The sequence below is a fragment of the Podarcis erhardii genome (genome assembly GCF_964252035.2).
Source record: "Podarcis erhardii genome assembly, chromosome: 7".
NCBI classification, from domain to species: Eukaryota; Metazoa; Chordata; class Lepidosauria; order Squamata; family Lacertidae; genus Podarcis; species Podarcis erhardii.
The window spans coordinates 31,250,511-31,264,474 of NC_138511.1; the positions used below are offsets into that span (position 1 = coordinate 31,250,511).

The 13,964-nt window shown below is 38.7% G+C and overlaps 1 protein-coding gene across 3 annotated transcripts in view; it reads right to left on the minus strand.

The window, feature by feature from the left end:
- DPY19L3 (dpy-19 like C-mannosyltransferase 3) overlaps nt 1–13,964 on the minus strand; it is a 37,943-nt gene that overhangs the window by 19,070 nt on the left and 4,909 nt on the right. For all 3 annotated transcript variants that reach the window (XM_081870214.1, XM_081870215.1, XM_081870216.1), the window contains exons 3-10: nt 13,069–13,193; nt 7,656–7,746; nt 6,821–6,942; nt 5,841–5,986; nt 4,612–4,735; nt 3,408–3,542; nt 2,725–2,856; nt 702–803 (exon numbers count right to left, since the gene is read on the minus strand). In XM_081870214.1, coding sequence (XP_081726340.1) covers nt 702–803; nt 2,725–2,856; nt 3,408–3,542; nt 4,612–4,735; nt 5,841–5,986; nt 6,821–6,942; nt 7,656–7,746; nt 13,069–13,193 — 977 coding nt within the window. The remainder of the gene's footprint in view (nt 1–701; nt 804–2,724; nt 2,857–3,407; nt 3,543–4,611; nt 4,736–5,840; nt 5,987–6,820; nt 6,943–7,655; nt 7,747–13,068; nt 13,194–13,964) is intronic.

The window sequence follows — 13,964 nt, forward strand, 5'->3', positions numbered from 1 at the left end:
TTACTTTGGTTTTTCTTAAAATTGTCTTCCACAGCACTGAGATCAGCTATAAGCCTCTGCTTGATCCCTGATAGAAAAAGGCAGCAGCAGAGACACATCTCCAATCTTAATGTTGTAGTACCAGTGGGCCAGAGGTTCCCCATTGCTGGTTTAAACGTTGTTTGTTAGGTGGTTTAAATCTGTGATTGTTCCTGTGAGTTGAAATTTAAATAGCCCAGCATCATATTAGATCAGGTGACTGACAGGTAGGTGTGCAGAGACGGGGCAAGTTCGAGATCCATCCTCTGGCTGGACCCAGTATCCCACCCCTGGTTTAAACTGACTGAGGAAGGATGTGAAAAGAAGAAAGCAGAACATGGGCATGTAGTTGAAGTTCATTGTATCTTTAGGGATCCCAAATGTAAAGCTACATATTCCATTTGTGTGTGTAGCTATACAATGTTAGGGAAAAGCAAAACATTTGCAAAAGCAGAACACATTTGGAATGCTAAATTCAATTTTGTCTGTTGTACAGACAAATAAGAAACAAAATTTCTTTACAAACTCACTATGAATTTGCACATAAAGCCATTTAAGGTTACAAACCAATGCATATAATATGCGGACAAACATAGTATTGCACTGTAAATCTGTTATACATATTGAACAAGATACTATACAGATTCAATTGGAAAAAAGATAGAAAAAAAGGATTTACTCACCTTAATAAAATTATTTACAAGAAATGTCAAGCACAGCACTAAGAGTACGTGAAGGAAGAGCTTCCCAAGCCTGCTAAAGAAGCCACCAGTTTTCAGGTTATTCTGAAAAATTTAAGCAATGGTATTTTAGCGTTTGCAAAGGAACACTGGGCACTCACAGTGAATGTTCTTTCTGGTTTGGGGTGTATGAGGCATTGATTACTAAGGGGCTAATCGCTCCAGAAAAGACAGGTGACTTGCATTTTAAGGTATTCAAGGAAGTCCTATCCTGCATGGTTTGTATGAATGTGCACTGACTCACCAGGCTGTGGCGCAGATGCGTCATTCACTCCAAGCCAAAAAGAAAATCCACAGTGAGTACGTAAAATTTGGTGTAAAAGAAGAATCCATTACTGATGTGATAATGTCCTAGCTAACCTAACTGTCGGGTAAATCCAATCATGGTGCTTATAGCTGAAATTTCTGTGGGAGGACATGCTGAAGCCCACTCCTGACAAAAGCTCTCCTTGAAGAGGTGAAGATATCTACTTCATAGTGCCTTGTGAATATAGATGAAGATTTCCACGTGAACAGAGCTCTCCTCCCAGCAGCCTATGTAAGGTTCTGTCATTAAGCTCTTTGTTTTGCATTAATTCTTCCAGCCTTGGGAGGGAGGCCCTGGGAAAAGGAGCACCAGTGGAAGCAGCCTAGAGAGGTCTCATGGGACCCATTAAGTGCCCCTTTGGTCTTTTCACTGTGTCCTAAAGACACATGTCATTGTCCTTAGATAATACGATGCCTGATAGGAGCGCCACCACTGGGGCTTTCACTACTGGAACTTTTAACATTTCCATAGGCTGAACTGTGAGAAAACATTGTGCTGTTTGGCCAATTTGATGACTCTGTTACTTTGACATGGACTGACCTATTTGGAATGAACCACTCCAAGATGAAAGGGGGACAGGTACCACTCTTGAGGCTGAACAAGATTTAGACTGAAGCCCCTCTAGAGGTGGTCCCCTCTGGAGCCTTCGCCCTAAAAAAGTACTGCTTTCACCCTCTGGCACTGGTAGAGACTAGATTTATTTGGGAGTTTGGTGATGGTCTTTCTGGATACTTTCAAAACAGCAGTTGCTGGTGGGGAGGAGCTCCTTGAGCGTCATCAGCTTTCAGCAGCTGCAAGGGACAAGCAGGGGCTCACTCAGCATTCTGGGTAACAAGGCACAGGAGCATGGTGGAAATCCAAAGCAGGAGGCCTGTGCCAGATGCTAGCATCTTTTAATGACCTTCACAGGTTGAATTTTCTTCTTTGCAGCTTTTTCCTTGCCAGTAGGAATGAACGAGGGAACACGGAAAATAAGAGGACATGACAGAAGAAAAAAAACTATTTCTCCTTCTCCCCCTGTTTTTTGTAAATAATGCATCTATCAAACAGCAAACTACGCTACTGAGCATTACTTGTCCAGCTAATTTTAATTTAAAAACTACTGCTGTACTGATGTTAGTGAATCAAGGTAGTTTCAGGTTTCCTTTCAGGATAGCATTAAATCTTTGAAGAGAGAAGCCAATAGGGTTTTCAAAGCACCGAGTTTCCAACAGCAAATGAAAAAAATGATTGTAAAACAGAAAACTTGAAGATATTCTGCAGTGAGAGCAGTTCTTATTGAACAAGACTGTAAGTAGGATGCAGGAGGGAATCTCATTTAAAATAATAATAATAATAATAATACCTGACCATAAAGCATCTCATGGGCTCATTATGCATGAAGACAGAAGGACTAAGGAGTTCCAGTCCCAATACTATTTGATCAGCAACTCTGCTTTCAATCTGACCGTGGCTATTTCCCTATAATGATGTGGAGATCATGACTTGCTCTTTATGAGTCATGGTCCCTAACATCTAACACAGCTTATCAAAGGTGGCAGGCATTTAACCATGTGTAATTTTATGAAGATTACCCAAGTAGCAAAGCAGACAACTTTTCAGCTTACCCTATTTAATTGTTATTTTAACAAAATAAACTAAACCATGATAAATACATACCTGGAGTTTTCTTGCTAACAAGGTGGACAAATTAAAGCTTATAAGTAATGATCCCACTATCATGGAATTAAAGAACTGTAGGAGGCAAACAAGCAGCAAACTAGCCACCTGTATTATGTAGATCCAGGTCACCTACAAACATAATGATAAGAAATTGTTCATGCCACAGCTTCATTTTTTTAAATTATCTAACTTGCAAAATGCTCACACCAGTCCCGCCTGTAATGAAGAAAATGGCACCAGAAGACAGAGAAGGCAGAATACCCACCAAGAAAACTGAGCTTACCTGCAGATCTTTGTGGGGTTGTTTGTTAAAAATTAAATAAAACAACCCAAAAAGCATGACACTGATTTACATTGTTGTTAAGTACTTTAAGATACACAGTTCTACTACTCCCATATCTCAACGCCAAGTTAAGATTTTTATGGCACTATGAAAGTCAAGATTCTAGTATTCAGTTAAAAAATATGAAAAACAAGACATTCCATCCTAAACATCCATACTTAACCAAGTTTACTTTGCATCAAGAACAGTATTATTTCATCAGAGTTCCTCATAATGAAGACAGCCTTCCAAACTTTGCAATCACACACAGTGGCCGCAACACTGCATACAATCAAGCACACCTAAACGTGACTGTTTTCCATTATTTCAATGGCGGCACATTAAGCAATTAGCTTACCTTTCCTCTAGGAAGCAAGTCAAGACAGTCAAGTGTGAACAAAACCAATGCCTGGATCAACAACATAAACTGATTAAACTGCCAAGCCAAGCTGAAGAGGAAGGTTGAAATAAATACTGCCAGAAGTGTCAGCCTCTGGAAAAACAAAAACATAAGCTAAATGAGATACATGAGGAAAGATCGTAGTGGAAAAAATGGAAAGTGATTACTGGGCATTTCAATGTATCAAACAGCTTTAAACAAAAACTATTCCCCAAAATCAGACTGTTACAAAATAAATTAAATACATCATCCATATATAATTTCAGAATACCATGCATCTATTTACAAACATAGGGATGTTGCAGCATTCTGACAAAAACAGAAACAGGAATGGAAATTGTTGGCGGTCACTTATTTGTCCCATGTCCAGAATAAAAATCAGTTCATTCAGTTGCTTTCAGTCTGCAAATGCTATTACGTCCCCCTCCTTTACCCTAAATTACCTTTGCAGTGAAATAAATGGGTTGGAATAACATCATGAGAACGTAATTTCCATAGCTTATTTAATTAATTACGCAAATTATGTAATTTTGCCACAGAGCTAAATGAATGGCATAGATTTGGGCGAAAGACAAACTGCAACTGGAAATAGTGCTTTATGTGAAGAATACAGGGCCGAATGGAAAATGACGTCTTCTTAGAACCCTACTCCAAAGTAGACATATCTCAAAGTACACTCTCTGGCTCTGAACCAACAGAGCACACGTGCAGCAATAAACCCTTTTTTAAACAAAAAAATATTAAAAATATTACCACCACCACCATCATCCTAGTGAGAAAGGGGAGTGGGAGGATAGAATCCAAACCGCCTTTTTCTCCCAAATAACGTAGCCAACAAGGCTGCTGCTTTTTTTTTTTTTTTTTACAAGGTCTCTATGCCTACAGCATCAGGTTGTGGAATAGGGTGCTCAGGAGGCATTTTCACATGCAATTCCCCACGCAACTAAGGATACAACATAGAAGCCTGTTTCTGTGTGTAATGTGGCTCTGAGCTGGATTGGAGCATCTGCATTCAATCAAAGATTTGACATTTAACTATGGAAGAACAGCAATAATTATTTTCTGGTATATATTTTCCGCCAGCATTACCTTGGCTATTCTAGAAACATTTATCATTACATTTTAAAGAGAAAACTTTTTTGTGCTTTTAAAAAAGGCTCACTTCATGAGTGGGTCGCAGATGAGATCTGAAGAGGAATGTAATTGCTGCTATCTGAACAGCAAAGAATGGCAGTGCCCAGTTCTCTCGTAACGGAATGGTGAATTCCACCCGGGTGGTATCTATTCTGCAGAAAACAAAGCAAAAGGTTCATATAAGCAACAACGGGCAAGTCCTCTACAAAGATGCAAATCTCAACATTGAAAATGGACATCGACTATTACTTCACTATTTTCAAATATGGCCGAAAGCATTCGGGCTAATTCAGTTAATACATTACAAGTAAACTGATATAATCTTATTTCAATCAGAGGGGGACCCTGTTAACATGATGTGTTGTTATAGATCACCTAAATCTAGAACAGCAATGTGCAAATGCCAAAGACTTGTAAAATTAAAAAAAGAAAAAAGAATTATTGGCACACGCTGTTTAGTCAAGGAAATACAGCCAGCTTCATTGAGCATCTTCGAAATATGTTCTGCGGTGAAATATTGCAGCAATTATTTTTATTAATATATTAAAAACCAGTTAATTGACAGCTTATTGACTGTGTCATGTTGTGCTCCCTACACTGTCTAGACACTAATGGCACAAAATAAATGTTTAGCAGCACTAAAGCACCTATAAGTGGCCAACAGCCCAGTTTTCAACATTTCTACACAAAAGGAAGTTTTTCCCCTTAGGGTTATTCTAAACTAGAAAAGGCTCTCTTTTATACAGAGCCTCCAGAGCTTCAAATGCTTTCTGTACTATGTTTTGGCTACCTACCTCATTCTATTCCCATGTATTCTCCCTCCCTCATATCTTTTCTAAATTATGTGTCCCATTCTGAGGCACCCTGGAATAGATTCACATACACAGGAAAGTCTTGAGCTAAAACCAACATGCCTTTGCTAGCGCAACACTTATCTGCCCATAAAAAACTAGCAGTTGCGTTGCTCGGGAATTCTAAACAAAAAAGAAAAAAATCTGTTTTGAAAGGCTTAGTCTACTATCTTGACTGAAAATAGAGTAGATCGAAGCACAGACAAAAAACCCTGCTCCTTGTTCTCAGGAACCATCATGTAAAAACTTGGTTATGATGTCCTAAAAAGTGTCTAAATGCACAGCAAGAAGGCAAACCACTTTCCAAAATATACAGCAGTCTAACTTGAAGAAATGAATAGATTCTTTTCTAAAGCATGGCAAATATTGGATTATTTCAGAGGAGGATTTGCAGAAGTATCCTCACCTGTTTGTGATATACCAGAAGGCTGCTAATACACCTGAAAGCCAAGTTCCACTGAGAAGCCAGCTGGTCACATACAGAGCAGCAACATAGACTGCCTGAAGGCTAAACAATGTGTAGATGTAAAAATAAACAGGTTCAAAAAAATTCTGTGAAGGAAGAACACAGGAAACCATTAAACAAATAGTACTTGTCTTAGCATGAAACCAACAATTCCGATCATAAGAATGTTTGTAAAGTGAGATTGCAATCTTATGCATACGTATTAGAAGAAGAGGAGTTTGGATTTGATATCCCGCTTTATCACTACCCAAAGGAGTCTCAAAGCAGCTAACATTCTCCTTTCCCTTCCTCCCCCACAACAAACACTCTGTGAGTGGGGCTGAGAGACTTCAAAGAAGTGTGACTAGCCCAAGGTCACCCAGCAGCTGCAAGTGGAGGAGCGGAGACGCGAACCCGGTTCACCAGATTACAAGTCTACCGCTCTTAACCACTACACCACACTGGCTCTCAGGAAGTAGGTACCATTGAAATATAGGACCTATATAGGATTCTACTATAAAGCTTCTTTGCGCAACACAGTTTAACTTTAGGGTGGTAGCCAATGCAATCCTGCTCAGAGAAGATCCATTGAATGTGTCTAAATTGGGTTTATTAATTTGAATGGGCCTGTTCTGTCAGGGTCATAGGCAGTATGCCTTTGAATATCAGTTGCTCAGGATCATGAGTGGGAGAGAGCTGCTGTGATCATGATCAGCTTGCTGGTTTTCTACAGGAATCTGTTTGGCACAGTGAGAACAAGGTGCTTTGGCCTGCCCCAGCAGGGCTTTTCTTAGGTCCTTACACACAATTCCTAGAGTAAATCGCATTAAACTTAATGGGACTTAATGCCGGGTAAAGACGAATTTTCACAAAACTTGTCACTGTACTGACTTGGGCAAGATGCTTGTGCATTTATCAGGGACTTATAATTAAACACTCACATTCATATGAAAAACCCTATACAGAATGCTGAGAAAGACTTCTTGGTAAACATTCATTCTTTCAAGTATGTTAATTGTCCTCATGGACTCAGTTTTATTGTCAAACATCAAGCGATGTAAGCCTGTAGAAAGAAGAAAATAAAATGAAGGCACACCTGCATTTAAAAGCTATTAAAATGTAAACGTCTTCTGCAAGAGAATTTAAAGTTAGAAACTAGAATGCTACTCATTAAATATGCTCTGCTACTGTTAAAGTCATTTGGCTTCTTACAAGGAACTAGATCTGGTTGGTGGGTGATACCAGTCAAAATGCACATGCTTTGAGAAAGTCTAAGGAAAGTAAGTCAATTTGCATCACTTATTTTTGAGTTAGAATACCCCCTCTTTAGGAGCCACATATGACAGTGTATACCAAGAAGTAGGTTCTACTGTGTTCAACGGAGCTTACCACTTAAGTATGTCCAGGAGTAGATTCATGGAAAGTAATCTAATAAATAGTGCTGCTTTTATTGCAAATGGAGTGCTCTGGGGCCCTGAGTCTACTTTTTAGAAATCAGTATCATCTGAACCATATAGTTTAAGATGAAAGTAATGCTTCCATTGATATAGGTAATACCTAAAATTCTATGCTATCTAGCAACAATAGGCACCTCCAGGTATGACAAGCACTTCTGCCACTAACAATTGGTTTGTGTTCCTGGGATTTATATAAAAAGCCACCGACAAACAGAAGATGGAAGTTGATAATCCAGCATTCTCTTTAAAAACACAGAAGAGTAGTGCTTCTGAGAGCCATTTGTACTTTATCCAGTTCAGAAAATAAAAGTTACAATACCTAGTTGAATGGATGGAGCTTGTAGCATCTGCTTGTAATAAGAGTAATACAGGCCACATTCTGTCCTGAATGAAATCTCCCGCTCTACCTCCTGGAAGGAAACATGCCAGTTAAGATCAAGAATAAACTTAACCTGATGCTTGTCTTACTATCGCTTGCCTCTGACCTGTTTAATAAAATTAGTGTAACATAGTTAAGATCAGCAACAATAGCAGTTTATGAGATAGAGGAAAACTGCTCTCTAATCCTCACCTCATTCCTCAGTGCAACAATACCATGCAATAGTAATACCATGCAATCCTTCCTACGTTAACCAAAAGGGAAGTGAGGTTGGGATTAGTCAAGGACATTTTGATGAGTTGGTGGCACACCAGAGATTTAAGTCCAGAGATCTCCAAGGTCCAAATCTACCAGAAAACTATGGCTCTAGTCCAAAAAGTAAACTAATAAAGACATGAAAGGCAGCTGAAACCTCCCTTTCATTTTGGATAGCCAAAGTATCTGCAAAAATCACAAGGAAAAACTGAAGTAACATGATTTCCTAGATATTACTTCTGTGTATCAGCCTAGGTCAGCTGCCAAGGATTTTTACCAACAGACTTACTGTGAGCAGATGTGTTCTTAGAACTGTCACTGGTCAATTTAAAACTCCCAGGGGTTTTTTTGTTTTTTTTTTAAAAAAAACCCAAATTTAGGAAGAAATACAGGTCTGAAACTTTGTGAAAACTGTCTTCAATGCATTTATATTTTTTTGCAGCTAGCAACTGTCTGACTCACCAATTTTTGTCTTCCCACTTTCTAGCTAAACTGTTTTTATTCCAGCAAGCATTTGTTATCCTAGTCTGAGGGGCTTTTATGGACTGCTACCCCTTGTTTTTAAGTACTTTTTACCTGTTTCTATTTTATTGTTTTTACTGTTAAATTATAGTGTTGGCTTCTATGCCTCATTCTGCAGCTTCAAAACTTTGTTCTTAGTCAACCCAATCACTGCACTGAAAGGCTGGATTGAAATGGTCTTAACCATGGGTAGGCAAACTAAGGCCCAGGGGCCGGATCAGGCCCAATTGCCTTCTAAATCCGGCCCACGGACGGTAAAGGAATCAGTGTGTTTTTACATGAGTAGAATGTGTCCTTTTATTTAAAATGTATCGCTGGGTTATTTGGGGGGCATAGGAATTCGTTCATTCCTCCCCCCCAAAAAAATATAGCCCGGCCCCCTCCAGGTCTGAGGGGACAGTGGATTGGCCCCCTGCTGAAAAAGTTTGCTGAACCCTGGTCTTAACTTACTATTAAAGCACAGTCATATTCTTATTATCCAAAACAATATTAATCCCAAGACAAACCAATGGAGAAAGAGAAAATGACAGGTAGTTCATACTGCAACCCTTTTAAATGTTACTTACCTTGTTTTTATTTAACAGAATGTGTATGCCCCTTAATTTTAATTAAAACCCCGAAGAAGTTTACAGAGATATAAGGCATACATTAAAATTATCAATAAAAGTCAAAATTTTTTTTTTTTAAAAAAATCAGAATATAAATAAAATCAACACTTATGAACTAAAATGACAGATTAAATACACGTCAACTTTACATGACTGGGTATGCTATGTAGTGTGCTGAAAGATGTGGGTAACAGTGGGTGTTCACTAAATTACCTGAAATACTGAAAGTTGCAACCTCTGTTTAATCAGTTCACAATGACAGAGTAATATGACTCAAGTTCCTATAGTAGTCCCACAACTACAAAAAGTATTAAAACTTGAAAACTCTGAAACATTTTGGAATTGATTCTGGAGGGCTGGGCACTGAAAGGGATCTAATTAGCAAGACTGTATCAAACGTGATTAATCTTTAAGCCTGGCACCAGCTGTATTCAACCAAATGCCATACTTTACGAGGTAAACACTACTGCTTTACATCTGTTTCATACGAAGATAACATCTGCTTTCCTCATTCACAACACATTTCCAATTTTAGAGCAATTCATACTTTTCCTAGAGTCTCAAATGTCAATAAAAGTGGCAAGAGATATGGGCTGAAATTTCAAGGCTAATATTTAGATAATACTACTATACACATTCTATATATATGTAATTTGTTTTTATGAAGTCTTGACTCTATGAACCCCATGATGCTTTGCTGAAACTCCTGATGCTTATATAGCAATTAAAAGTGAATTCTGCATTATTCTAGAGATATCCGATCAGCTGCAAGTACAAAAATATTTGCAGTAATGCCCTGCTCCATTATTATTATTCCCTTCAGGAATTACGGAAGACTAGGAGGTAAACTACAAAATGCCTACTGAATATTTTATTATTATCTATGGTGGTGACAAGCCAATCCCTTTCATCAATAGGAATATACTATCTGTGGTGTTATGTCTGTGTGATGGATGTTTTGCACATGAATTATGTTGATTGCTATTGCACTCATCAAGTAAAGAAGCTGCATGCACAAACCAGCCCCTGATGTTCCCTCATGCATAAGTTTCTTTCTCAGCAAAGCCTGAGAAACAGAACTCATCTGTATGAAATAAAATTGGTGGCAATGTGAAAGCCTGAGGAGGGAAACAGGAAATACCCTGCACTCCAGGGTCAGAAATGGAACGTTAGTGGTGGGGGAATCTTACGAAATGCTGCTTTCAGGAGTATGACTGAAACAATTTGTGGGTCTGTGAAAATACGTTATGTGTGCTTAACATACCTTTTACCTCTAAACTAGCTCTCAGGGTCAGGAAAATAGTGGTTGTGGGGGTAGGATGGAGGAGATAGCCACTAACGATGGAGGGAGTGTTTGTGTGTGTGTGTGTGTGTGTGTGTGTGTAGAGTGAGGGGGGTTAAACTTCCCCTTCCCACATTGTACTGAAGAGTTGGGGGCTGGGGGTGCAGCAAGGTTTGCAACCAAGCCTAAACTTGAATGCTGCAGGACTATGTGTAAGAGGGGGGAGGTTTCAAGGCATAGCTGCAAAAGCAGCATATACTGGCGCTCTGGTGAAGTGGAGCAGACCAGCAGAGGAGGGGGGAGTATACTGTCCCTCCATCCAGCCCCTCCAAAAGGCTCTTTTGACTTTTCTCTTCTACCCTCAGGGCAGGTAGTTCTTAAGTAGGAGAAGTCCAAGACATTTTACTGTCTGGAGTGAAGGACTGATGCCCCCTTCCACACTAGGATCAACACTTTAAAACATTTTGCTGCATTATTCAGACACCAGTTCCTGCCTTCATCTCCCACTGCCACCATCATGGTACTACATGGCAGGGCAGACCTATGAACCTTGTGGAGGGGAGGCCCAGCTCAGCTGAAATCTCCAAAAGGTGGACTTAAAATATTTCACCCAACTCTCTTTTCTTCCCTTTCTTCCCCTTCTGCAGTGGTCTCACTTGCACTGCCGTCGGGGATTTTAGTTGTTTCTAATGCTTTGTTGCTACACGAAAGCTTTGTATAGACCTTGTCAGGATAATATGAGGGGCTCTTGTCCCTTGTATCTTTTTATTCTTTTACAATATTCTCCAACTAGGGATTCACCTTTTTTCAAAAGGCTGGAGAACTGGCAAGGAGCTAAACATCTCCCATTATTGTGCACTCTTCTCCCTCTGTAAACACAACTCAATCTCACATCAGCACAAACATGTTATTCCTGCATTGCAGGGGGTTGAAGCAGATGACCCTTTGGGTCCCTTCCAACTCTACAATTCTTTGGTTCTGTGTGGAAGATAAGGATGATCAGTTGCAAGGTATTTTGAACAGAGTCATGTAAAAATATACTTCCAAAATTAATATTCTACTTATGTTCAACACATTCACATCTATAAAAGGTTCTGGTTTTTCAGTGATCTTTGGAGCCCAAAAGCCTTGTGGGTGATTGTCTGGAATTCAGGCACATGAGAGAATCTTGGAAAGGCAATGGCTTTCCAATCAGAGAACAAGGCTAACAACTGAATCCTGTGCTGCAACAAAATGCCTCTGGGGTCCCACATCAGTGAAGAGTTTGGGAACTAGATCAAACAAAGCTTGATACTGTCTTTCAAAAGAACCCAATGTAATACACTCAAGAAAGTATTTCAGCTTTCTTTGTTTGCTTGCTTAATAAAAACCAAAACTGCACCAGAAAAAGAAATAAAAGAATATTGCTTTTAAAAATAAAATCCAATTAATTACGTAGCAAATCTTCTTAAGCATAAAAGTGAAAGCTCAATACAGATAACTGCATTAACGTGACCAAGGTTGCACAGCATGCCGTCAACAAACACAGTTAATACACACAGAACTCTTGGCTGGTTAACCTCAAGCCCATTTGCTCTGATTGGAGTGTTTATTCAGCTTTGATGAATGAAGAAAGCAACGGATTTATATACAACAGCTAGCCATGTACTGAAATTAGACTTTGCTGGAATAGAAATAATGAATTCTATTGCTGGAAAGCTGAATCATGGCATGGGAAATTGGGTTCAACTCTCAGCTTGACTATACTAAATCATTATTTCTGTGCCTCAGTTTCCTATCCAGGACTTTGGGAACAGGACCTAAATGAATTGCACACATTTGTTTTGCCCAAGACTCAAAGAAATTCATATTTAGATGTTACAGACTTGCAAGACCCAGAAGAAGCAAAAGGTGTGTTCCTAATAAACCCTCTATTCTGTATAAATCATTTATTGTCTCTTCATAGAAAAAAATCTGTGTTGATAGCACCAAGTTATTGACTGAAATTTTCATTCTTCTCTTGGCAGATTTTCTATCACATCCAGCCCTGATTTATTTTGTAGGGGCTGACAATAAATTGCAATTGAGTTTTTCCTAATAGAGTCAAAGATAAAATAGGTGCTATTAATATGACATCATTAGATGAAACTACTTTAATGTACCGTAGTCAGAATGGAAAATCTACTGGAAACTTAAGAACCTTGCTTAAGCCCAAGTCACATCTAACACGGTGGCACAATTTTAATATATAGTATAGTGAAACAGTTTCTGTTTTACTGGTGGTATTTCGTGGGAACCCATGAAAAATAAAAACTTCTGAAGTGGTCCTTCTCTGAAGGGAAATTAAAGCCTTAACCTTCCTCCCTCAATAATGTAAGATCCAATTAAAAAGAACAGTGTATATACAGTTCATGGTTCAACCACCATTCAGTCTGAGCAATCCAGGATGCTTTATTATAAACAAATAAAAAACAAATCAACATAGCTGCTACTTTCAGCTTGCTATCTGCTTTCCACTACCTCAGTATGTCCTCAAGACACAACTGATAAGAACAGTGGTTGATGTGGGAGAGAGTACAATTATCAACAATGTAGAAAAAGGTAATGATATGGTAGTTGTGGACAGCTCGGCAGAAAAAAGTCTGAAAAGCCACAATGTGAACAATGCCTTAGGAAACCAATCATGTAATCAGAGTCATTCTGTTACCTTGATGTTGGAGAACCACAGATCATTTTCATGTAGTGTAGCAACATAAACAGAAGTGAAGATTCCCAGAGATATGCCAACGATTCCACCAACGATGAGTGAAAGTTTCTTCCACAATTTTCCACCTGCAGAAGATAGTTCTAATAAATATTTATCTTTAAAAAACAAAAACAAAACAACTTCTCCAATATGTTTGAAATGGATGGTAGTATCCACTCCAGATGTTGGCTACGGTTTATGTATCATAAACAGAGAACAGATTTCCAAAAAGAAAACTGAGGGAAAACTGATTTCTCTTGGATTGTTCTGGCACTGGAAAATACATGTAAAATGTATTCATTTGATTTATACCCTATCTTTCAAAAGAAACATCCACCCAAGGTGGTACACAAAAGAATATAAAACAACAAAATCTACACTAAAATGCACTAAATTGACCCAGCTGGTTCTTAAAAGGGTTGTATCAAAAGATGCAGAAAAAGGGGGTATTTTGCACAAAGAAGGCATTGTGCTAGGGCACTGTGTGAGGCAAGTGAGCTAAATCCCAAGATGTTCTTCTCACTTGTGCAAACTCTTATACAGGCAGAAATGTATTGAACCTATCTATTATAATGCTGTTAAAAAGAACCAAGGGTTGTTTTATATTCAATCCTTTTACTCAATGAGTAAATCCCACTGAAATTAGCAAACCTAAGTGAAGTCATGTTAATTCCATTCTTTCTACTCAGAACAACCTTAGTGCTGTACAGGGTGAATAAACTCCATTCTCTGCTATATTAATTAAAATTACACTAGTTTTTCATGGTAGCTCAAATGGGCAACAGCCAGTTTTGTTGCTATGACAGAAAATATTGCAGTCCTAATTCAGAATGGAGGTGGAAAGTGAAAGGAAAACA